The sequence below is a fragment of the Haematobia irritans genome, chromosome 5 (genome assembly GCF_050003625.1).
Source record: "Haematobia irritans isolate KBUSLIRL chromosome 5, ASM5000362v1, whole genome shotgun sequence".
In the NCBI taxonomy this organism is placed as follows: Eukaryota; Metazoa; Arthropoda; class Insecta; order Diptera; family Muscidae; genus Haematobia; species Haematobia irritans.
This window is the reverse complement of record NC_134401.1, coordinates 32,431,680-32,457,665: the sequence shown is the minus strand read 5'-3', so window position 1 is coordinate 32,457,665 and position 25,986 is coordinate 32,431,680. Positions and strand designations below refer to the sequence as shown.

General features: G+C 32.7%; 3 protein-coding genes and 1 long non-coding RNA gene across 4 annotated transcripts in view; 2 read left to right on the top strand and 2 right to left on the bottom strand.

Annotated features, from left to right (window-relative positions):
* Nucleotides 1-2,179: 2,179 nt before the first annotated feature.
* Nxt1 (NTF2-related export protein 1) lies at nt 2,180-2,952 on the top strand. The gene is made up of 3 exons (XM_075312079.1): nt 2,180-2,329; nt 2,389-2,475; nt 2,532-2,952. Exons 1-3 carry the CDS (start codon nt 2,321-2,323, stop codon nt 2,853-2,855), a joined length of 420 nt encoding a protein of 139 aa, XP_075168194.1. The 5' UTR covers nt 2,180-2,320; the 3' UTR covers nt 2,856-2,952.
* A 33-nt stretch (nt 2,953-2,985) lies between these two features.
* LOC142240367 (gastrulation defective protein 1 homolog) lies at nt 2,986-5,354 on the bottom strand. The gene is made up of 3 exons (XM_075312077.1): nt 5,007-5,354; nt 4,729-4,945; nt 2,986-4,672 (listed from the first exon to the last, which is right to left on the bottom strand). The coding sequence occupies exons 1-3, from the start codon at nt 5,253-5,255 to the stop codon at nt 3,186-3,188; spliced, it is 1,953 nt and encodes a 650-aa protein (XP_075168192.1). The 5' UTR covers nt 5,256-5,354; the 3' UTR covers nt 2,986-3,185.
* A 588-nt stretch (nt 5,355-5,942) lies between these two features.
* LOC142238112 (uncharacterized) lies at nt 5,943-6,288 on the top strand. Its single transcript, XR_012722653.1, has 2 exons — nt 5,943-6,028; nt 6,086-6,288. It is a non-coding gene; the product is annotated as an uncharacterized LOC142238112 (long non-coding RNA).
* Nucleotides 6,289-8,532: 2,244 nt separating this feature from the next.
* Nucleotides 8,533-25,986, bottom strand: part of pippin (solute carrier family member pippin) — a 61,214-nt gene continuing 43,760 nt past the window's right edge. Inside the window, exons 3-5 of the mRNA XM_075312078.1 lie at nt 18,818-18,974; nt 18,543-18,751; nt 8,533-11,216 (exon numbers count right to left, since the gene is read on the bottom strand). Coding sequence (XP_075168193.1) covers nt 10,152-11,216; nt 18,543-18,751; nt 18,818-18,974 — 1,431 coding nt within the window. The 3' untranslated portion in view covers nt 8,533-10,151. The remainder of the gene's footprint in view (nt 11,217-18,542; nt 18,752-18,817; nt 18,975-25,986) is intronic.

Sequence of the window (25,986 nt, the reverse complement as noted above, 5' to 3'; positions counted from 1 at the left end):
ATAAACGGCATTCTTTCTATACATTTTCCGATATTGTTATAGTACTTTCATATGACTAACATCTTGCCCAATTTGTTGCAATCGATTAGAGAAAACATTGGAAAACTTTTAAATTTAACTTATGCTGTTAATAACTACTTTTGCACTGCCAATTTTTTTTTTTAATTTGACGGCACTTCTGAAAATTCCCCATGTCGAAAACAGTCGTAAACGATGTCCAAAACTCCTTGGAGAAAGGAGTTTTGGACGTCACTTTTGAGAAGTTGTTCCATGCCAAGTAACTATTATATTGAAGCAATTATTATATGTTTTTTTTTAGATTTTACAAATTTAAAACGAAGCCAATAAGAGCCCCTCCCTGCCCAGCCAACATTTTTTGAATTTGGGGACTCTTTTGAGAATCCCCACTACGTCGAAAACAATCATATACGACATCAAAAACTCGTCGGAAAAGCGCCGTAACTATTGAGAAGTTGTACCACGCCAAGTTACTACAAAAATGTTTCGCATGAGTGCAATTATTAGGTGCCTTTATAGATCAATTTAGAACGACGCCAATAAGGGACCCTCCAAACAATCAGAAAAAGTGCATTTTAAGATAGTTGTAAAAGAATCATTGTGGTCGAGTAAAACACGTTTGTTTAGATATTTATTAATTTGATTAAACATTTACAAATTCTTAAAAATATAACATTTATACCACTATCACATTACATTTAACATAATTTTTGGCATTAATGATGATGTTGAGTTACAAGTAGCGAGTTACATGTTGCTGCGTCTATCAACCAGTGTTTTTATTCCATGGAGGCAGCGTGTCTGTAAAATATCTGAAAAACAATCACTTTATTCCATTTGGAAAATCACCAAATTGTTCACCAATATACCTTTCACAATTTTAAGCGTATAATCTATGTTTTCAGAACTTTATTTTCGTTTTTATTTAATTAAAATATAACAAGCTGGTTGCGCTTGGCGTTTCACAAAAAAATGGCTTTTTTAACAGTAGGGATGGCAAATTACTTGCATGTACTTTTTGATGTACCTTTTCATGATGGTTGAAGTGACATTTACGAGTCTGTGGTAACGATGAGGTTGAAATGGAACTTTGAAATGCTGGCAGGGTGCTAACCATTTTTATATTTTGTAAAACACCAAGCGCAAATGGCTTCTTATGAATTGTTTGAATAAAAACAAAACTGAAGTATTGAAAATGCATGGTTAATATGTTTTGACATTCCAAATAGAATAAATTGATATTTATCATTTATTCTTCATCATCATTCATTTATTCTTCCAGGCATACTGCCTCGACCAAGGATAAACACACTAGCTGAAACACGCTGGAACATCTGCCGAATATAGCCGAATTGCAACTTATAAATCAACATCATTTCTTTGTTAAGACATTATGTTCTTTGTGATTTTAGTCTTTTAAATGTTTATTCAAATTAATAAACATCTAAACAATAGTGTCATACTTGACCACAATGATTCTAACAGTTTGAAGGGGCTCTTATTGGCGTCGTTCTATATTTATCTAAAAAGGCGCCTAATAGCACTCATGCGAGAAAGTTGGCATGGTGCAACTTCTCAATAGTAACGGCGCATTTCCGAGGAGTTTTGGATATCGTATACGAATGTTTTCGACATTGTTGGAATTCTCAGAATTGCCGACAAATTAAAAAATGTTGGCAGGGTAGGCTGCTTTGCTCTTGGCGTTAAAAATATTTGTTTACCTCCAGATTTGTGTGTGGAAATATAAATTTGTTTATTTTGAAGTCAGCTTTGCGCTTTTCTATTTGTATTGGAAAATTGTAAGCAACTCTAAAACAAAGGAAAAACGTTTTTCATTGTTTCAAAGTACAATTATTTTGCAAAGTCCATGAGAGTAATCACACGAACATGCCTTCTTTCATAAGCTGAGTACTATGTTCAGTTTTCAAGCTAAAAACCAGCTTGTTTTCACGGTTACTTTTTTAAATTAATTAAATTATAAATATAAAATGGTTCACAATCATTTCCTTAGATCTTTTCCATTCATTATTTCACAAGACTTTATAAAAATATAATCGTCTTCACACAGATTTTTGTACTTTTAATTTAGTGTTTTGTGAAAAATACGAACATAGTACTCACCTATATCCGTTTAATTTGTGGTAAATGGCAACTCTTACTAATATATGAATTTGGCAATGCCCTTCGTTTGTTTATACTTTTGATTCTTGATTTTATGCACATTGTAATGTTATTGCTCAAATTTTTGAAATAATAAGGAACTTTTACTAATTCAAGAAATATTTCAAAATAACCAACAAAAATGGACAGTGTAAGTTTACAACATGTATTTTCAACCAACAAGCATTTAAAAAATGTTTTTACAAACAGGAATTAAAAGGAAAAATTGAAAGCTGCTGCAGAACCGCGGAGGATTTCACGAAATTGTACTATCAATCATTTGATAAAAGAAGACATGTATGTGGGTTGTTGTTATCGATGTTTGCTATTGTAACAATTTGTTTTCATTATAGCAAATAAGCCGTTTGTATTTGGAGAATGGTTTGTTTGTATGGAATGGCAATGGTGCTTCGGGTAAAGACAACATACACAAGTATTTCATAGAACTTCCCTCTTCGGAACACAATATAACTACACTTGACGCTCAACCCATTGTTGACGATGCAGTGGCAGGCCAACTAACGTATCTAATACAGGCAGGAGGCACTGTTAAATACACAGATCAGCCTATGAAACCATTTCAGCAGACTTTCATTATAACCGCCCAAGATGAGAAGTGGAGAATTGCGAGTGATTGTTATCGTTTGCAAGATGCTTTGGTGACACAAGGGAAATAAATGTGCAACTTTATTTAAATATGAATAGGAGTATGACTTGATGAATTGAAAGTAATTAATAAAAACATTTTTTTTATCGAATATTTTTTAATATTAATTACATGAATATTTATGAAAAGATGTGGTGGGATTGGTATTAAGAGCTTTCTAAAGGTATTCAACCAAGCGTTTTATTGTTTGCAACAATGGGGACACCTATTCTGAAATCTCACAAAATATTCTAAGGGATAGTAAGCATTTTAACAATTAACTCCTATTAAGAAAATCTTATGCATCTTAATTAGAATGTCTACAAATTAGGAATACATATTTTCATGTAATTAAATTCGTTTATTCCTTCTTTGATTTTTTATTCTCTGGTTCATCGTCATCTCCCCCACCACCTTCCACAGGCGTGGAAAAAACTGGCTTCGGTTGTGTTTGCTTGTAAGCCGGTGCTATCCAATAGGGGTTTTCGGCGGCTTCCTTGGCATACTTTAAAATGGCTTCACGAGGGTCTTGGTCATCATCGACACGTTTGCTTAATCCTAAATTGCGTATAACATACGAGCTAAGCGTTCCTCCAGAACTAGCAACTCGTCCACCTTGCCCACTTGTAATTGGTAAATCCGGTCTGCGGGATTTAACAGGATCCAAGCGATCTTTTTCCATTTTCTTGCGCGAGGAGCCAGATTTTTCTTGACGGAACATGGGCAAAGCATGAGGTGTGATAATCTGGGATACACCAACCACTTCCATGTTGCGTTTCTTACGATATTTTTTGACGGCACACAGTTTGGCTCCCCTCAGTGATCGATATTCATCATAATAGCATTTGATAATGCCATTACCACAGCCCACAAATAACTGATTAAGTTTGGGATGCCATAATGTTTTGATAATATGAGAATCTGTTACGGCTATTTTCTTGATTTCCTCGAATGTTTGAGTATTGTAGAAATGTAAGTTGGCCTCCTTTTCTCCTTTTACCAAAGACTCGCCAGTGACTAGAATCTTATCATCCGGACTGAAGCAGCAATCTGTGGTATCGTAGCGGGAAAAAAGATTGGACCAAACGTGTAGGGGTTGCTTGAAATTTCGTATATCCCAAAGTTTCATGGTCTCGTCATTGCATCTGGTGGCCAATTGCTGACCTAAGTAGGAGAATACGATTGAAGAAATCTCTGAGCCCTTTTGATGAGCCCCCCTTAAACAATGTGTGGTATTGACAAACATTTTACGCGTATCCCACATCTGAATTGACCCATCTATGCAAGCTGCCGCTATTAGTGTAGCATCTCTGTTATAAGTACAGGCTGAGGCATTTGTCTTCAATCCTCCTTGAGCTCTGGTCTTAATAACTGTGTGCTGTTCTTTATTTTTAATACCTCTCCAAATTCGTAACGTTCCATCCAAAGCAGCGGTTAGGAACTCCTCTTTGGTGTATGGATGCCAACAACCTGAAGTCAATTGTGCTGTATGCCCCTTGGTTTTGGACATATCGCTTATGTACAAATCACCTTTGACACATTCCATTTTTTCGAAACCATCACGATCCAGAATCTTGGCTTGTGAATTACCAGAAATGACCAGAATCATATCGCCCGTAATGGAATAGTGTAAATCTCGAATGGGGTAATTTTCACAGGGTTGAATTGTTCGAAAACTACGCATAGAAGAATCCATACCAGCAAAATCCCAAAATGATACCTCATAATCAATGGATCCTGATACTAGGCGAGCCCCAGCGGGGTCTCCAGCTAATGCTAGTATGGCCTTAGAGCTGTGTTGCATTTGGACTTCGTGGCTGTCGGGTATTTTCTTTTCCAAATTGTCGTCTATGTACAAATTTTGATAAATATTTGAAAGGAATAATAATAATTTTAATTTTCACCTTCATCTTCATCATCATCATCCTCATTGTCGTCATCATCATCGTCTTGATCTTTTGATGACTTTTTCATTTTCTCAGTTTTATTATCAGCTTCGACTTCACCAGCTAAGGAGGGCAAAGGCCCTATAATATCATCGTCCTCATCATTCTCACTTCCCGATTCTCGCTCTTCTGCTCGTGTTAGTGGAGCCACTTCTTTAGCCTTAGCAATTTGCTCCTACAATAATGGTAAACAATAATGAGTTTATGCTTCACTAAGAGATAGTTGTTATACCTACATTTATGTCAAATACTTTGGCAGATTTTCTTCCAAATCCTGTTAGACCCATGACTTCTTTTAAACGTTGTGCTTCCAAGTCCTCTGTAACATCTTCGATTTGCTTTTGCATTTGATTCTTGTCAATTTTCTTAAACCCGCCACTTGCCGATGTTGTTGATTCCACTTCATTTTCTGTTGTTACGGGTTTCTCAATTGGTTTATTAAGATTCAGATTGATTTTTCCAAACGAAATTTTACCCCGTTGCATTTTAGAAGATCATTTAGTTTATTTGCAAAAATAATATAAATTGTGTAGTAGCACAACAAACCCAGTTCTTCGTTGTTGTTTTTGTGTACATGTAAAACCACCTGATTTTGTGTACCGGTTGTGATCCACCTCAGAAAAAAACGTTCGTTCTGTGGGCAGTGTTGCCATAGCTTGTACAACTAAATACGGCAAATATATTTTTCAATTAAAATCGCATTATCTACGATTATTATCTTGATATTCTGTTGCATTCATATAGACATTTGCGTTTGTTGGTCGATTTACATAAAATAAATGCTATTATGGAAAGGTTGTTTGATTTAAATTTGGCAACAAAATAATTGCTATACTACCGCCGTCTACAAAAAAGAACAATTTTATTTTTTTTTTGTGTTGTAGTTAAATTATGGCGATGTTTGAACCATCAAAAGCCAGGTTGTTAAAAACAATTTTATAAAACAGCAAAATGTCTACTGGAAATTATGAACAGACAGAGCTTTAGGGATGCCAGGCGTGCTCTTTTAAAGAGCACATGCCCTGCCAGCATTTCAAAGTTCCATTTCAACCTCATCGTTACCACAGACTCGTAAATGTCACTTCAACCATCATGAAAAGGTACATCAAACAGTACATGCAAGTACTTTGCCATCCCTACTGTTAAAAAAGCCATTTTTTTGTGAAACGCCAAGCGCAACCAGCTTGTTATATTTTAATTAAATAAAAACGAAAATAAAGTTCTGAAAACATAGATTATACGCTTAAAATTGTGAAAGGTATATTGGTGAACAATTTGGTGATTCTCCAAATGGAATAAAGTGATTGTTTTTCAGATATTTTACAGACACGCTGCCTCCATGGAATAAAAACACTGGTTGATAGACGCAGCAACATGTAACTCGCTACTTGTAACTCAACATCATCATTAATGCCAAAAATTATGTTAAATGTAATGTGATAGTGGTATAAATGTTATATTTTTAAGAATTTGTAAATGTTTAATCAAATTAATAAATATCTAAACAAACGTGTTTTACTCGACCACAATGATTCTTTTACAACTATCTTAAAATGCACTTTTTCTGATTGTTTGGAGGGTCCCTTATTGGCGTCGTTCTAAATTGATCTATAAAGGCACCTAATAATTGCACTCATGCGAAACATTTTTGTAGTAACTTGGCGTGGTACAACTTCTCAATAGTGACGGCGCTTTTCCGACGAGTTTTTGATGTCGTATATGATTGTTTTCGACGTAGTGGGGATTCTCAAAAGAGTCCCCAAATTCAAAAAAAGTTGGCAGGGTGTGCTCTTTTATACAAAATGTGCTCTTAAAACACGACAGGCCAAAAGAGCACGCAAAAGTGCTCTATTTTTAGTTAAGTGCTCTTTTTGTGATCTTTTTATGCATCACAACGAATATTAATCCAAATCGATTCAATAAATGGTTAAAGTAAATTAAAAATACGTAAATGTCACACTAAGAGATTTTCCTAGCCGTTATTTTCTAATTAAATAGAGTTTTACTTTATACATCAGAGTCGTAAAAAGCACGCCGATGTTGCTTCTTCACTTTGTACTCTGTTCTAAATGTAAACAAACTTCTTCAATAAGGCTTTTCACGAAAACACCAAAAAATGACTTGCAAAGTATTGTAAGAAAATAAGCTTGAGTTGAAAGTGGGTTATTTATGTTTATGGTATGAACTTTTTTGTTATGTTTAAATGAATTATATTTCAATAAATTGGAATTAAATGTTTTCTTTTATTTGAAAAAGTGTGCTCTATTTTTTTCGTATGTGCTCTTTTTGCCTCTTCAAAATCTGGCATCCCTACAGAGCTTGCTAAAATATCATATTTGGACTGCTATTATTATACCCTCCACCATAGGATAGGGGTCTACATAGGGATGCCAGATTTTGAAGAGGCAAAAAGAGTACATTCAGCTTATAAAAAGAGCACATACGAAAAAAATAGAGCACACTTTTTCAAATAACAGAAAAACATTTAATTCCAATTTATTGAAATATAATTCATTTAAACATAACAAAAAGGTTCATATCATAAACATAAAATAACCTACATTCATCTCAAGCTAATTTTCTTACGATACTTTGTAAGTCATTTTTTGGTGTTTTTGTGAAAAACGTTATTGAAGAAGTTTGTTTAAATGTAGAACTGAGTACAAAGTTAAGAAGCATCATCGGCATGCTCTTCTACGACCCTGATATATAAAGTAAAACACTATTTAATTAGAAAATAACGGCTAGGAAAATCTCTTCGTGCGACATTTACGTATTTTCAGTTTACTTTTACCATTTATTGAATCGCGTGGGATTAATATTTGCTGTGATGCATGAAAAGCGCACTTAACTAAAAATAGAGCACTTTTACGTGCTCTTTTGACCTATCTTGTTTTAAGAGCACATTTTGTAAAAAAGAGCACATGTGCTCTTTAAAAGAGTGCGTCTGGCATCCCTAGGTCTACAAACGTTATCATTCTATTTGTAATGCATCGAAATATTGGTCTCAGACCCCCTGAGATAAATATATTCTGTTTCGTGGTGTAAGTAATCACCCGATATTCTTCCCGTCCGTCTTTTGAAATCACGCGAACTTCCGAACAAAACAAGCTATCGACTTGAGACTTGGGACAAGTAGCAGTTATTGATGTAGGTCGGATGGCATTGCAAATTGGCTATATCGGACCACTTATAGGTATAACCCTCGTTGAGCTTAACATGGAATCGGGCAGCACTCAGTGATAAGAGAGAAGTTCACCAATGTGGTATCACAATGGACTGAATAGTCTAAGTGAGCCTGATACATCGGGCTGCCACCTAACCTAACCTAGGTTTAACCCAGATTTGATTTCCGAAGCCTCTTGTATGAGAAAGCATCTTGTACGAGAAAAATTTAATCCGATCCCGTTGAAATTAGGTACGTGATGTTTAGTATATGCGCTCTAGCAACCTTATAAAAATAAGTTCATATCGGAACATAATTATATATAGCCACCGTATAAACTGATCTCAAGGTTTGACTACCGGAACTCCAGATGGGGTTAAGTATTTCGATTGTGGATGGTAGTCTGTAGAAAATTCTACGCAATCCATGGTGGAGGTACATACGATTGGCCCTGGCCGAACTTTTGGCCGTATTTACATGTTGGTAATAAGGAAGTTTTTTTTTTTTTGGTCATTCGAGCTGAAAAAAATCGTATGTTTTATTTTTGTATCATTTCTCAAAATTTCGCAATGCTTCCCAATTAAAATTCAAATAAAGTAGTTCAAAATATTTATTTTTATATAAAATTTAATTACAATATATATATATATAATTGTAAATTTCCTATCTATATCTAAAAATATTTATATATGGAATTCAAAATAATCACAATTTACAATTGGGAATCTTACACAGATCATAGATACTTACAGATATGTATGTACTAAATAATAATTAATAATAAAAGGACAAAATGTGTAAAAAACCGACAAATGGTATTATTTAAAGTACAATCACTAATCTAAGCACTGGATAAATGCAGAATAAAAGATGAATGTATTATCAAAAACAAAATAGTTCTAGAAATGATAAATTTTTTTTTCACTTTCTTGGGTTTGGAACAGATAATGTTACTACAAAAAAATTAATTAAAAATTAAAATAATCTATTTATTTGAGAGATACAGCCTGTTTCTGTATGTCGATCGACTGAAATGCATAGAAACAGCTGATTTTTGGCTATAAATTCAGCTGTTTGTTTCCATTTCAGTCGATCTATAAAGCTCGATGTACATACAGAAACCGGCTAATAATGTGTTAGTGTTTGTCGATTGTCAATTAAATTGTATAAAATAATAACCAAACTTTGACGGACTAATAGAAAACGCAACTTTCGTTAATATTATTTTTTTTACGGTCAACTTCTCATATTCGAATCGAAAATTCTCATATTTGAGTAGGATAAGCAAAACAGCTGAATTTATAATGAAAAATCAGTAGTTTTGGCATTTTAGTCGAACGAAATCGTTCGTTTCGGTTATAAGAAATTAACTGCAATTGTTTCTTTTTCAAATGTCATTTGATCAAATCTGACAATATCTGCGACATGTTCTGCATGGACCTCAAGTACATAGAAGTTCTGAATAGTTGTATCAGGTTGCAGATTTTCGACCAAATATCCATAGCTACTATTGGATGGCGAAATTACATGTATTTTTATGTAGGATGATGCCATTAACTGCCAGGGTCTCCGAAAAAGGCAAGGAAAGTTTCGTTAATATCTAAACATGAATAATTTGTTTTCAGTATTTATGCTCAAAAAGTGTTCGTTTCGACGTACACAGTCTTACACAAGTTTACATACCCTCGATTTTTTTTACTTCTTAACTAAATATGTTTCTTTTTGTTGTTTAGAAACCACACCAAAAAATCTTTTTGAAAATTAACAAATACTTTGTTTTTTAAATTAATTTATTAAAACTACAGCATATATGGGCATATTTTCTAAAATTTTATTATTTAAAGAAAATACAAATACTTTAGACGCATGTGAACTTGTTTAAGACTGTGTATATAGTCAGTCCAGGTCATACTAGGCATTATATCCTATCCTTAAATTTGAATATTTCGTCTATTGACAATGAACTGTTCCGGAACAAAAACATCTGATTAAAATAAATATCAGCTGTTTTTAGCATAATAATAAAAAATTGTTTATTTCGAAATAATGAAATAATGTCAGTTATTTTGAAATAGTCTCTGAAATATCTAAACAACCAAATTTGGATTGGTTCCGTTAGTAAATTACATTTTCCTACCCAAGAATACTACTTAATTCTAAAAATGAGGTTCTAATGGTTTATATATACATGGACTTAAATATATAATATTTAACATTACGCTTTATTGTCTTCCTTTTTTGCTGTAGTAGGAACCAATTTATAAGTCCTATCACGTTTAAACCACAACCAATTATTCTCATTGAAGTAATCTTCAATTTGGTCCAATGTTCTGCCCTTAGTTTCGGGCTGGAATAGATACATAAATATGGATACCAATATACTGGCCACTCCGAATATTATAAACACTCCCTTCATTTTAATACTTGTTTGAATTCGGGGAAACATTTTTGTTAAGCCAAATAGGGCCACATTCATGGCAGCAAATACACCACCGGCGGTACGACCTCTTATTTTTGCAGGAAACAGTTCACCAATCATAATACCGGGCATAACCATTAGGGCTGTGTTAAAGGCTATATAACACATTAGGCATATTCCAGCGACTATAATATCTGTACCGATTTTCGGTTGACCTTCACGCATGAACATATACCAACTCAGTATTAGGCAACTTAATCCCGAACCAATACCAGATATAATTAAAATCAATCGACGGCGTACAAATAATAATATAATGCAGAATATCAAAGTGCAACAGGTTCTTATGACAGCTGTCCAAATGGCTGCTTCTTTCGGATCGAAACCACCTCCGAATTCGGAGATTATATCAATGGCATAGAATACCACAATGAATGTACCCGAAGCAATTTGCAAGGCCGAGAAGACAATTACTATAATCAAAGGTTTAATGGCCACACGTTGACAGCATAACTTGAATATGTTCTCATTGGTTTTTGTGGTTGCCTTCTCCTTTTCCAATCTTTCGCTCATGCTATTCAATTCTTTTTGAGCGTAGATATTGCTGCCACGTAAAAATTTCAAAGCTTTGTGGGCCTTCTCCAGTTTCCCGTGTCTGAGCAACCATGCTGGACTTTCAGGTATGAAGAAAATTGCTAGAGCTGCCAATGCTGGTAATACATTTCCACACCAAGCCACAGCACGCCAGTGCATTGAAGATCCCAAGGCGTAAACTATCAAAATACCAATGGAATAAGAAACAAAGGGTGCACCAATTAAGAGACCCCGAAGATTTGGCTCTGCGGTTTCGGCAATATAAACCTGGAATTAGAAAACAAATTTTGAATAAGGGAAAGCAGTTACAGATTATAGAAATAACAAAGTTACAAAAGTTATCAAATAACGCCATAATAGCAAACAAATCTTTTGCATATTGAATTTATTAGCTTTTAAGGATACTAGGATTATACAAACAAATGCTATATCCTGAAGTACAGAAATATAGCAGAAGGCACCTATTGCTTACTTTTTTTCTGTGAGTGTATGAAACTAGTGTATTAGATTAGGATATTAAATTTGGGGAATTGTAAAGGGTGTAAAAATATAGCAGAAGGCACCTATTGCTTATTTTAGCAAACTTTTTTTCTGTGTGTGTATGAAACTAGTGTATTAGATTAGGATTAGGATATTAAATTTGAGGAATTGTAAAGGGTGATACGGTCAAAATTTGGTCAAGGGAAAGCGCGTGTAAATCGGTGAAATCGTTTATTTAAAAAATCAAATTAAATTTCTTTTTCAAGTTCAATTAGTATAAAATTCAGGAAAAATATTCAGTTAGGCTTTCGCTTTTCCAAATCCGAATTGCCGGGCCTCACGCTTGACACCTGCCATCAGATTTTGTACAGCCACCTTGTCTACCTTCTTCGCCGCAGAAAGCCAGTTTGCCTTGAACTGCTGCTCGTCCTTAGCAGTTTTTTTAGTCTTCTTTAGGTTCCGCTTGACAATAGCCCAGTATTTCTCAATTGGGCGGAGCTCTGGCGTGTTCTTGTCCTTGGGAACCACCTGCACGTTGTTGGCGGCGTACCACTCCATGGCATTTTTACCGTAATGGCAAGATGCCAAATGCGGCCAAAACAGTACGGAACAACCGTGTTTCTTCAGGAAAGGCAGCAGACGTTTATTCAAACACTCTTTCACGTAAATTTCTTGGTTGACAGTCCCGGAAGCTATGAAAATGCTGCTTTTCACGCCACAGGTACAGATGGCTTGCCAAACCAGATATTTCTTTGCGAACTTTGACAGTTTTATGTGCTTGAAAATATCTGCTACCTTTCCCCTTCCTTTTGCCGTATAAAACTCCTGTCCCGGAAGCTGCTTGTAGTCGGCTTTGACGTAGGTTTCGTCGTCCATTACCACGCAGTCAAACTTCGTCAGCATCGTCGTGTACAGCCTCCGGGATCGCGCTTTGGCCGTCGTATTTTGTTTATCATCGCGATTTGGAGTCACTACCTTCTTGTAAGTCGATAGTCCGGCTATTTTTTTGGCTCGATGCACGGTTGTAGACGATACACCCAGCTTACTTGCGGCATCTCGGAGAGAGAGGTTAGGGTTTCGCTTGAAACTACCGGCAACTCTCTTTGTCGTCTCAGCGGCTTCCGGTTTTCGATTTCCCCCCGATCCAGACTTCCTGGCTGTCGACAACCGTTCCCCAAACATTTTAATTACATTTGTAACGGTTGATTTGGCAACTTTTAGCGATTTTGCCAGCTTTGCGTGCGAGTAGCTCGGATTTTCGCGATGCGCAAGCAAAATTTTGATACGCTGCTCTTCTTGCTTGGACGGCATTTTGACAACTGAAGAGTGAATTCCAAAATCAAAATAGGAGCAACATTCTACACACACACACCTTCAAAATGAGGGGTGAGGGGAGAAATACGTCAAGTTTATATTGACCAAATTTTGACCGTATCACCCTTTAATTATATCCTGCGCCACACTGTGGAACAGGGTATTATAAGTTAGTGCATATGTTTGCAACACTCAGAAGGAGACGAGATAGACACATGGTGTCTTTGGCAAAAATGCTCAGGGTGGGCTCTTGAGTCGATATAGCGATGTCCGTCTGTCCGTGAACACATTTTTGTAATCAAAGTCTAGGTCGCAGTCTTAGTCCAATCGACTTCAAATTTGGCACAAGTATGTGTTTTGGCTCAAAACAGATCCCTATTGATTTTGGAAGAAATCGGTTCAGATTTAGATATAGCTCCCATATATATATTTCGCCCGATATGGACTTATATGGCCCCAGAAGCCAGAATTTTACCTCAATTTGGTTGAAATTTTGCACAGGAAGTAGAATTAGCATTGTAGCTATGCGTGCCAAATTTGGTTGAAATCGGTTGAGATTTAGATATATCTCCCATATATAGCTTTCGCCCGATTTACACTCATATGACCACAGAGGCCAATTTTTAACTCCGATTTAGTTGAAATTTTGCACAGGGAGTAGCATTAGCATTGTTGCTATGCGTGGCAAATTTGGTTGAAATCGGTTCAGATTTAGTTATAGCTCCCATATATAGCTTTCGCCCGATTTACACTCATATGACCACAGTGGCCAATCTTTTACTCCGATTTAATTGAAATTTTATTATATTATTAGATTTAGATATAGCTCCCATATATATGTTTTTCTGATTTCGACAAAAATGGTCAAAATACCAACATTTTCCTTGTAAAATCGCCACTGCTTAGTCGAAAAGTTGTAAAAATGACTTTAATTTTCCTAAACTTCTAATACATATATACCGAGCGATAAATCATAAATAAACTTTTGCGAAGTTTCCTTAAAATTGCTTCAGATTTAAATGTTTCCCATATTTTTTTTACTAACATTGTGTTCCATCCTAGTGCATTAGCCGATTTAAATTTTGAGTCTATAGATCTTGTAGAAGTCTATAAAATTCTGTCCAGATCGAGTGATATTTAAATGTATGTATTTGGGACAAACCTTTATATATAGCCCCCAACACATTTGACGGATGTAATATGGTATCGAAAATTTAGATCTACAAAGCGGTGCAGGGTATAATATAGTCGGCCTCGCCCGACTTTAGACTTTCCTTACTTGTTTTAACTGACTTAGTCTTCCAGGTTTGAATAGTTGTATCAATTAAGTGTTTAATTATAAATTGAAAAATGTTCAATCATTGACTTAATTAACTTCAAATTAATTTATTAATTGAAAAAAAAAAAAAAAAATCAACTTCAATCAACTTTTTAATACTGCTGAACCATCTCCTTAAGAGATTTCTTCATCATATCGCCACTAGTCCTCTTCTACACACAGAGAGGAAATATGATCACCTCATCCATGTTTCAAGAGCGTAATAATTGTTCTCTCACCAAGTATATACAGACTTGCCAAAATCAAATAGATAATATCATGGTTGCCATAAACATGTTAAATATTTTTCGTGAAAAAGTAACATTATGCTCTAGACTTTGGCTCTTTCTTATTTGTATTATTGCAAATATAATCATATTGTAGCCTTTGCTAATTTCCAGAGCATATGCATGAGTAGGAACTCTGCGCATTCCCCCCATAAGTAATTTCCTTTTTGGTTTAATTTCTATGTATCATCGCAAATTGCACGTATAACGCACAATTTACTTTCTAGAATCGCTATGGAAATGTAGGTCATTCACATTAACCATCATGAAGCTTGGGGCGACATGCGTTACACATTGTCCGAGTGACCTGCTATTTGTTGGGCTTTGAATTGTGTTTCAATTTTTCGTTGACCTTGAACTATTAGATTCAGGTTCAAGAGTCTTTATATTGCTCACTAATGGATATATAAGAAAACATTTTTATTATCTATTGCAAAAATAAATAGATTTCTCTCTATCTATTGTAATATCAATGGAGGCACAACAATACTCAAGAGATGAAAACTTCCGACTATTAAACGTCAGCTTATTCATTTGAACGCTGGCTGCCAATTTTCTCATAGCCGCAGTAGACCATCCGTCTGTCCATCTTGAAAGAATTAATGAAGCGAATATAAACAAATTCACTTACTTACTTTCGACTATTATTAAGTGTACATGTGTGGCTAGGCGGCGTAAATTTATTCTGATAAACTATTTATTGGTGCACAAACAAAAAAAGAAAAAAACTATCATGATTTCTGATGAAAATGTCCATGACTTTTTCAGCTAGACGTTCGCTTACAGGTTGCACGTCTTGCAAAAATTTCCACCGTTTTTCGATGTGCGTAACTTGTGACCATGTGGGAATTCCTCTTGTCGGTGAGCCAGACATGCCTCCGCAAGTTGTGGGAGATGTACAATGGAATGGGGTTTGTAACGAAAAGGGGTACATAAATGGAAAATAGTTCCGGATCTATAACCTTACACAATGTGGCGTCTTAAATGTTATGGACGGACATAACCAAATGAAATGAAATCTGAAAAAAAGAGCAACGATGCTTCCCTGTAGTATTTCAACGTATGCTGCGCACACTTATTTAATCATCGTTAAGATTTAACCCTGAGTAAAATACAAATCGGTTTTTACAATTATTTTGTTGTTTTGGAGAAAAAAAAACGCCGGCTCAAGAAATAGGCTCTATTGAGTGGAAACTTTAAAGATTTTAAAGAATAAAGGCTTTCATTTGGTAGGACGATATATTCTATCCCGGAAGCAGCATAGCATGCATAATAGATCTGCATGATATTACTCGTTCACGTAGACCTGATATACTGAAGGTCTTGGGCATAAGCGTAGAAAGGGGCAGGGCTTAGCACCCTCCAGAAAAATTTTGAGCCTCCTCAGAGTTTGAAAACCTATTCACGATATTATTACTGTAGGGTCCTTGTGAATGATAGGTTTTAGAGATAGCCCGTTTTAATTCGCGATCGGGTGGCTGATATGTATTGCAATCAACTTTAAGTTGCTATAAGTTCTAAACCATTCGCCTAACAGGTGACAGTTTTGTTCTAGTGATAGTTCATATTACAAGCTTACAAAATCATTTTGATCTATTGCAATTAGAAATAAATAAATTTTTCGTGATGGAATTCAAAATGTTTCAAGAGCAAAATGTTATTTTTGGATGGTGTACATGGAACATTTTTGTAGCAAAAATGTTGTTTTCTTGCCAAACATATACATGATTACCGAAATAAAATACATAATTTTGGAGAAAATAACATTGTCCCGACAAACATGTTCCATGATCACTGTCCAAAAATAACATTTTGCTCTGTCTGTCGTAATTTGTTGTCTTAATTTTATATTTTAATATATTTTATATAATTGTATTAGTTATTAAACAAGTATATACGGCCGTAAGTTCGGCCTGGCCGAATCTCCACCATGGATTGTGTAGAAACTTCTATGAAAGACTGTCATCCACAATCGAATTAATTGGGTTGTGGTATCTTAAAACTTCTTAACATCGTTTTCTAAATTGTTAGTTAGTCCATACGTGGTAACATATATATGTTAGGTAAGTCTACAAATAATTACGAATCGATATGGACTTTTGCACGGTACGTAGAGAGCCAGAATTGAAATATGGGGGTCGCTTATATGTGGGTTATATGCAACTATGAACTTGATATGGACCCATTTTTGTGTGATTGGGGATCGATTTATCTGAGGGCTATATATAACTATAGACCGATATGGACCTAGTTAACCGTCATATACTAGCACAATGTACCAAATTTCAACTGACTCTCATGAAATTTGCTCCTCCAAGTGGCTCCAAAACCAAATCTCGGGATCGGTTTATATGGGGGCTATATATGATTATGGACTGATATGGACCACTTTTGGCATGGTTGTTAAATATCATATACTACCACCACGTACCAAATTTCAATCAGATCGGATGAATTTTGCTTCTCCGAAAGGCACCGGGGGTCAAATCTGGGGATCGGTTTATATGGGGGCTATATATAACCGAATCGGATGAATTTTGCTCTTCAACCGAATCGGATGAATTTTGCTCTTCCAAGGGGCTCCGGAGGTCAAATCTTGGGATTGGTTTATATGGGGGCTATATATAATTATGGACCGATTTCGACCAATTTTAGCATTGGTGTTTGAGGCCATATATTAACACCACGTACCAAATTTCAACTGAATCAGATGAATTTTGGTCTTCTAAGAGGCTCCGGAGGTCAAATCTGGTGATCGGTTTATATGGGGGCTATATATAATTATGGACCGATGTGGACCAATTTTTGCATGGTCATTAGAGATCGTATACTAACATCATGTACCAAATTTCAGCCGGATCGGATGAAATTTACTTCTCTTAGAGGCTCTGTAAGCCAAATCGGGGGATCGGTTTATATGGGGGCTATATAATTATGGACCTATGTGGACCAATTTTTGCATGGTTGTTAGAGATCATATGCTGACACCATGTACCTAATTTCAACCGGATCGGATGAAATTTGCTTCTCTTAGAGGCTCCGAGAGCCAAATCGGGGGATCGGTTTATATGAAGGCTATATATAATTATGTACCGATGTGGACCAATTTTGGCGTAGTTGTTAGACACCATGTACCAAATTTCAGCCGGATCGGGTGAAATTTGCTTCTCTTAGAGGCTCCGCAAGCCAAATCTGGGGATCGGTTTATATGGGGGCTATATATAATTATGGACCGATATGGACCAATTTTTACATGGTTGTTAGAGACTGTATACTAACACCATGTACCAAATTTCAGCCGGATCGTATGAAAGTTGCTTCTCTTAGAGGCTCCGCAAGCCAAATCTGGGGATCGGTTTATATGGGGGATATATTTAATTATGAACTGATATGGATCAATTTTTGCATGGTTGTTAGAGACTCTATACTAACACCAGTACCAAATTTCAGCCGGATCGGATGAAATTTGCTTCCCTTAGAGGCTCCGCAAGCCAAATCTGGGAATCGGTTTATATGGGGCATAGTTGTTAGAGACTATATACTAACACCATGTACTGAATTTCAACCGGATCGGATGAATTTTGCTCCTCCAAGAGGCTCTTCAAGCCAAATCTGAGCGTCGGTTTATATGGGGGCTATACGTAAACCTTGTCCAATATGGTCCATTTGCAATACCATGCGACCTACATAAATAAGAACTACTTGTGCCAAGTTTCAAGGCGATAGCTTGTTTCGTTCGTGATTTCAACAGACGGACGGACGGACATGCTTAGATCGACTCAGAATTTCACCGATGGTCGCTACCCTCTCATATTTATCGGTCGTAGGGTCAAATAAATATCGAATATCATGGCTAAAATATCCTAAAAATAGTATTAAGGCACTGGGCAGGTAAACATTTCAGCCGCAGACTATAGACATTACAAAAGAACTTAGCACCATTGCACTCAGTACGTGTCAATCATGTTTAGTTCATAAAATGTTTGAAACATGCTTAAAAAAGTAAGATTTCATTAAGCTGGGAAAGTTTTCCAAAAAAATATAATAAAATTTAACTACCAACAAATAATATTTTTGCAATAAAAATTTTCAAAATTTTGCGTTAGTTTAACTACGGATTTTTTTTCTATGTATGGACAAAGTATATATATGACGAAATATCTGGTTATTCTTATTGTTATCTGGTTTACATACCTGTGCTGGTCCTCCCAAAATGCCCGTCGCAAAACCGCATAGTAAACGTCCAACCAATAACATAGGATATGATTGCGATAAAGCTAAAATACTCCAACCTAAGAATACGGGTATAACGGAAACCAATAGTGTCGAACGTCTACCCAAATAATCTGCCATCGGTCCTGAGATGAAGGAACCAACTGGTGTGGCTAAACTGTGAACACTGGCTAAAACGAATACATGTATGTTAAATCATCTAAATGGATCGACTGTCTTCTTCTTCTGTATCTTACCTATCCATGAGCCCATTTCAGTGTCAATAGGAATCTCTATAGTTGAGTTGCTATCCATTGCATTCACTTCAAATAATTGTGGTAATAATACTGCTGAATAACCAATGGGCATGCCACAAGCTGCAGAAAGCAAGAGGACGGCACATGTGGAAATGATCTGAAATAATAATAAACAAAAATAAATTAAAAATAAATTCAAATTTTAGTATAAATTCTTCAAGTATTTTCTTAGATGGTTAATTTTAGGTTAAGTTTTAGTGGCAGCCCTTAATTGTAGGCCCAATTAATCTAGTCAGTCCATTGTAATACCACAGCTGGTTAACTTCTCTCTAGTCATTGAGTGCTGTCCGATTCAATGTTCAGCTCAGTAACAAGGGACCTCCTTCTTATAGCCGAGTTCGAACATTGTTTCACAATGAGGTGAACCCACTTAGAGAAACTTTGAAGCACCACAAACACAACAAAATCCACCGCTTTTTGAAGTTTTTGCCGAAGGTGAGATTGAACCCATGACCTCTTGTATGCAAGACTATCAATTGCACCATGATGGCTCCCATTGTCTTAGATACATGCCAATATAACTAATTGTTGTGTTCAGATCCTCCCTTTATCAGTGTTAACAGGTTATTTGCCTTAAAACGTAATCGCTCGCTATTAGAAAAATATTTGCCGGGAAAAAATATTTTTTTCAACATTTATTTATTAATTAGTCATGTCAACAAATATATTTTTTTTTATCGTTTGACCAATAATAAAAATATGAACTTGTGTTTTCTGGGAATTAGTGGAAGCAGTTAACATAATTAATTGCTCTATTTTTGTATATATTTGACTTTGGTATTTTCTGGTATTTTAATTTAGTCCTTTATGGTTTGTTTATTGAATGCAATATAAAACACAATTATAAGTATTCTAATCTTCCAAAATATCACAATTTATTTCAAAACATTGCTTCCATTGGTTTTCATGTAGCCGCAAAATTAATGGTAATGAAGAGGATTATAATATTGCAAGTTTTATTTAAAGTTCTTGAACTACCAACCCACTTTTAGAGCTACCAGAGACTCCCGAATTTTCGACTACAATGTCAGCTAGATAGATTGTGTGGTTCTCAAGAATACACTAAGTAAAAATCCATTACACGGGAAGGCAACCACGATTGCCACAGTTGGTAGAATTCTACAAAAATGGTAGATATTCTACTGAAAATTTGAGAAAATTTTCTATAGAAATAAAATTTTGATAAAATATTCTATAGAAATATAATTTTGACAAAATTTTCTACAGAAATATAATGTTGGCAAAATTTTCTTTAGTAGACATAAAAATTTGGGAAAATTTTCTATAGAAATAAAATTTTGATAAAATATTCTATAGAAATAAAATTGTGATAAATGTTTTATAGAAATAAAATTTTGAGAAAATTTTCTATAGAAATAAAAATTTGGGAAAATTTTCTATAGAAATAAAATTTTGATAAAATATTCTATAGAAATAAAATTGTGATAAATGTTTTATAGAAATATAATTTTGCGAACATTTTCTATAGAAATGAAATTTTGAGAAAATTTCCTATAGAAATAAAATTTTGAAAAAATATTCTATAGAAATAAAATTGTGATAAAATGTTTTATAGAAATAAAATTTTGAGAAATTTTCTACAGAAATAAAATTCTGAGAAAATTTTCTATAGAAATAAAATTTTGACAAAATTTTCTACAGAATTAAAATTTTGACAAAATTATGACAAATTTTCTATAGAAATAAATTTTTGGGAAATGTTTCTATAGAAATACAATTTTGAGAAAAATTTTTATAGAAATAAAATATAATGTTGAAAAAATGTTCTATATAAATAAAAATTTGAGAAAATTTTCTATAGAAATAATGTTTTGAGAAAATTTTCTAAGATATAAAAATTTGAGAAAATTTTCAATAGAAATAAAATTTTATAAAATATTCTATAGACATAAAATTTTGATAAAATGATTTATAGAAATATAATTTTGCGAAAATTTTCTATAGAAATACAATTTTGAGAAAATTTTCTACAGAAACAAAATTTTGAACAAAAATTGTATAGAAATAAAATTTTGAAATAATTGTCTTTAGAAATAAAATTTTGAGAAAATTTTCTATAGAAATAAAATTTTGATAAAATATTCTGTAGAAATAAAATTGTGATAAAATGTTTTATAGAAATATCATTTTGAGAACATTTGCTAAAAAAATAAAATTTTAACAAAATTTTCTACAGAAAAAAAAAAATTTTTGACAAAATTTTCAATAGAAATAAAATTCTAACGAAATTTTTCAATAGAAGTTTGAGAAAATTTTCTGTAGAATTTGAAGTTTTGAGAAAATTTTCTATACAAATAAAATTTTGAAAAAATTTTCTATAGAAATAAAATTTTGACAAAATTTTCTACAGAAATATATGTTTGACAAAATTTTGCACAGAAATAAAATTTTGAAAAATTTTCTATAGAAATAAAATTTTTGGGAAAAGTTTCTATAGAAATACAATTTTGAGAAAATTTTTTATAAAAATAAAATATAATGTTGACAAAATGTTGTATAGAAATAAAATATTGAGATAATCTTCAATAGAAATGATGTTTTGAGAAAATTTTCTAAGAAATAAAAATTTGAGAAAATTTTCTATAGAAATAAAATTTTGACAAAATTTTCTATAGAAATAAAATTTTGACAAAATTTTCTATAGAAATAAAGTTTTTGGGCAAATTTTTCAAAGAACAAAAGTTTGAGAATTTTTTTTTATAGAAATAAAATTTTGAGAAAATTTTCTAAGAAATAAAAATTTGGGAAAATTTTCTATAGAAATAAAATTTTGATAAAATATTCTATAGAAATAAAATTGTGATAAATGTTTTATAGTAATATAATTTTGCGAACATATTCTATAGAAATAAAATTTTGAGACAATTTTATATTGAAATAAAATTTTGAAAAAATATTCTATAGAAATAAAATTGTGATAAAACGTTTTATAGAAATATAATTTTGAGAACATTTTTTAAAGAAATAAAATTTTGACAAAATTTTCTATAGAAATAAAATTTTGACAAAATTTTCTACAGAATTAAAATTTTGACAAAATTTTCTATAGAAGCAAAATTTTGAGAAATTTTCTATAGAAATAAAATTTTGACAAAATTTTCTATAGAAATAAATTTTTGGGAAAAGTTTGTATAGAAATACAATTTTGAGAAAAATTTTTATAGAAATAAAATATAATGTTGAAAAAATTTTATATATAAATAAAAATTTGAGAAAATTTTCTATAGAAATAAAATTTTGAGATAATAGAAATAATGTTTTGAGAAAATTTTCTATAAAAATATTATTTTTAGAATATTTTTTATAGAAATATATAAATAAATAAATAAATAAAATTTTCAGAAAAATTTTCTATAGAAATACAATTTTGAAACCTTTTCTATACAAATAAAATTTTGAAAAAAAAGATCTATAGAAATAAAATTTTAAGAAAATTTTCTAAGAAATAAAAATTTGATAAAATGTTCCATAGAAATAAAATTTTGACAAAATTTTCTATAGAAATAAAATTTTGACAAAACTTTCTATAGAAATAAAATATTGAGAAAATTTTCTATAGAAATAATTTTTTAGGAAAAGTTTCTATAGAAATACAATTTTGAGAAAATTTTTTATAGAAATAAATTTTGAGATAATTTTCAATAGAAATAAAGTTTTGAGAAAATTTTCTAAGAAATAAAAATTTGATAAAATGTTCTAAAGAAATATAATTTTGAGAAAATTTTCTACAGAAATAAAATTTTGAAAAATTTTTCTATAGAAATAAAATTTTTACAAAATTGTCTATAGAAATAAAATTTTGGGAAAATTTTCTATAGAAATAAAATTTTGAGATAAATATCAATAGAAGTAAAATTTTGAGAAAATTTTCTAAGAAATAAAAATTTGATAAAATGTTCTACAGAAATAAAGTTTTGAAAAAAATTTCTATAGAAAAAAATTTTGACAAAATTTTCTATAGAAATAAAATTTTGACAAAATTTTCTATAGAAATGAAATTTTAACAAGATTTTCTACAGAAATAAAATTTAGTTTTTCTTAAATTTTGTAAAGAAGTTTGGTTAAAAATTGTGTCTTGCGACTAACAAACAGATTAATGGACTGAAAACTAGCCGTACGTTAATCGTTAGATATATTATCACAGAGAACAAAATTTTTATACACATCCCACTTTCCATAATAGCCAGTAGTTCAAAATGTATGGTAATGTGCCAACATTATTTTTTCCGTGTAGTTTTTAATATATTTATATGTACGCATATAAATATGTATATTATTGTGTTTATTGATACATATGTGCTTATTGGAGTCATATGCGTTGATGATTGTGACAACAATGTTATTTTAATTGATTTGTAGTAGTTCATTCATTCATTTGAGTCACATACTGCCCATTGACTTTCACTTTCGATTTGCCAATCGAATATTTATTACATGAACAAAGAACTTTTAGTTTAATTTCTAAAGAGAAATTGAAATCTCAGTTCATTGGATTTCAAATCAATTAAGGCCTTCTAAAGAAGGCCACAATATATTGGTGATTTATAAAATATTGATTTGTCTTGTGATGATATTAAATGCAAGCGCAACGTTTCGGACTAAGTATAGCATATTCAGTCATAATGTTGATCGTCTTAACTGATAAAAAAGATCAAATCAGGTTATTGTCTTATGTCGAGCTCCATGGACATAAAATTCACAAATTCCATTGCCCGAAGTTAATGGTATGGAAATTTGGATTCTGGAACCACATTTAAATCAGATCTAATACATTCCTACGTAATGAGTTTGTAGACTAACAAGGATTTCAGACATTGTAGTCTAATCGATATGTGTTGTGAAGTTAATATTTAATATTCACTGCGAAAATAGGCGAAAAAATAATTCTTTCCTTCCAAACGATAATTTACACTTAAACGAATTTTATATTTATTTTTATTTGCATTGTTATAAAATAATTAACATGCCATTAGTGTTATATTCATACATTGCATAGTTGATAGCGTGTGTCGCCTTTTGTTTCAATTACAGCATAAGTGGCAAAAAGCAAACGCTGTGTGTGCGATATACGGTGACCATAACCTATGGCAACATATTCAACCATAAAACACTTGTGTCAATTCAATTTTTGAGCAATGTTTTTTTTTTTTTTGGGAGGTGGAGAATTTGTTATTTGAATTTGGTTTTTGTTTGTGGTTTTTGGTAATCTATTGTCAATCAGGGTTTGCAAATTTATTTTTGGAGAAAGCCTTGACTAATTGCTATTGTTTTATCATAAATATATTATTAATTTGATAAAAAAAAAATTTAATTGTTCATACAATTAAATTTGTATGTATGTATTGTACTTGGCGCAATCGTAGCATTGAAACAAAGTTAACTATTTTAAGGTGACAGAATAAAATCAGCTGATTTCAATTTTTTTATATAAGAACGTTCACCCTTCATTGAAGCATTCTTAAATTGAATTGACAGTTTCAATCAATACGAGGATGGTCCAATAAATATCATACTGAAAAAATTGATCTAATATGAAAGATTATATGAATTAAAATTTAGGAACACATTTCTTTATTTTAAAATTTTTATCATTTTAGGAAAATATGGACTATTTTATTTTGTAGTAATATTGTGCACTATATTTGTATACAACTTTTTTTCTTATTTTTAGTTCACGTCAATAAAGCTAGCAAAACATTATTCAAACAAAGAACATTTACTCATATTGTGCAAAATTTAACTAAAATCAACTAATTTTCATGAACTAAAATAAAGTTCTGTTGGCATTAGAGCCCCTTTTTTCTGGGTGTAGCTCTCATATATATACATCGCTCGATTTTCCCAAATTTGGCCATAATACTCTTATTTATTAACCAATGCTACTCAAGTTTCAAAGTTTTATGTATTATCCGATCGTATTTAGATCGCATGTAGCTCTTACATACTAATATTGCCGGATTTTCATGACTTTTGGTTTATTACCCACATTAATTCAGCGGTATCCTCTTTTTTTAATAATGGACTCAATATAAGTTATATACTAACTCTGTAGGTGCAAAATCAAATAATATCAGACATTTCTGTTCTGATTGTAACAAAACCCCCATAAAAATGTATCCCTTAATGTTTTTATGGAAATGCGGTTTATCTCTCAAACCTATACCAATGTTACCGCACAAATGTTTATGTTTACTAATTCAGTAGGATTGGTTTAGGGTACGATATAGTCGGCCTCGTCCGACTTTCTACTTTACATACTTGTTTAATATTATGAATGAAAAACTGGTTCAAATCTCACCATAATCATAAAATTAAATATTATTTTTTTAATGTTATACATCGTTTTTATTTTGTTACTTTTGATATATACGAGTATTTTTGTATAAATATAGTTTTTCCATTCAAAAAAAGTTCTCGTAATTTACAAAAACCTTCCCAAAAGAACTTCCATGGACATGAAAATTTTAAATATGACAGTTTAAAATTCCTGCGGTGGTGATGAAATTTTTAATTTCAATTTAATGATGAATTTATTTTTATTTTAATTTTTTTATTGATTTTTCTTCTTTTTTGCTTTGCAACTTCCAATTTTTTCACTGGGTTGTTATACCCTCCCCCATAGGATGGTGGTATATTAACTTTGTCATTCCGTTTGTAACACATCGAAATATTGCTCTAAGACCCCATAAGACCCCATATATATATTCTGGGTCGTGGTGAAATTCTGAGTCGATCTGAGCATGTCCGCCCGTATGTTTAACTTCCGAACGAAACAAGCTATCGACTTGAAACTTGGCACAAGTAGTTGTTATTGATGTAGGTCGGATCGTATTGCAAATGGGCCATATCGGTCCACTTACGTATAGCCTCCATATAAACCGAACCCCAGATTTAGTTTGCAGAGCCTCTTGGAGGAGCAAAATTCATCCGATCCACTTGAAATTTGGTATGAGGTGTTAGTATATGGTCTATAACAACCATGCAAAAATTGGTCCATACCGGTTCATACCCCCATATAAACCGATCCCCAGATTTGACTTCCGGAGCCTCTTGGATGAGCAAAATTCATCCGATCCGGTTGAAATTTG

Coding starts and splice junctions, on each gene's coding strand:
- LOC142240367 (XM_075312077.1), bottom strand. CDS start 5,255: ATGCAACGGGGTAAAATTTCGTTTGGAAAAATCAATCTGAATCTTAAT. Junction 4,946..5,006: donor CCAAAGTATTTGACATAAAT/GTAGGTATAACA, acceptor CCATTATTGTAG/GAGCAAATTGCTAAGGCTAA. Junction 4,673..4,728: donor TGATGATGATGAAGATGAAG/GTGAAAATTAAA, acceptor ATTTGTACATAG/ACGACAATTTGGAAAAGAAA.
- Nxt1 (XM_075312079.1), top strand. Junction 2,476..2,531: donor CATTTGATAAAAGAAGACAT/GTATGTGGGTTG, acceptor TTTTCATTATAG/CAAATAAGCCGTTTGTATTT.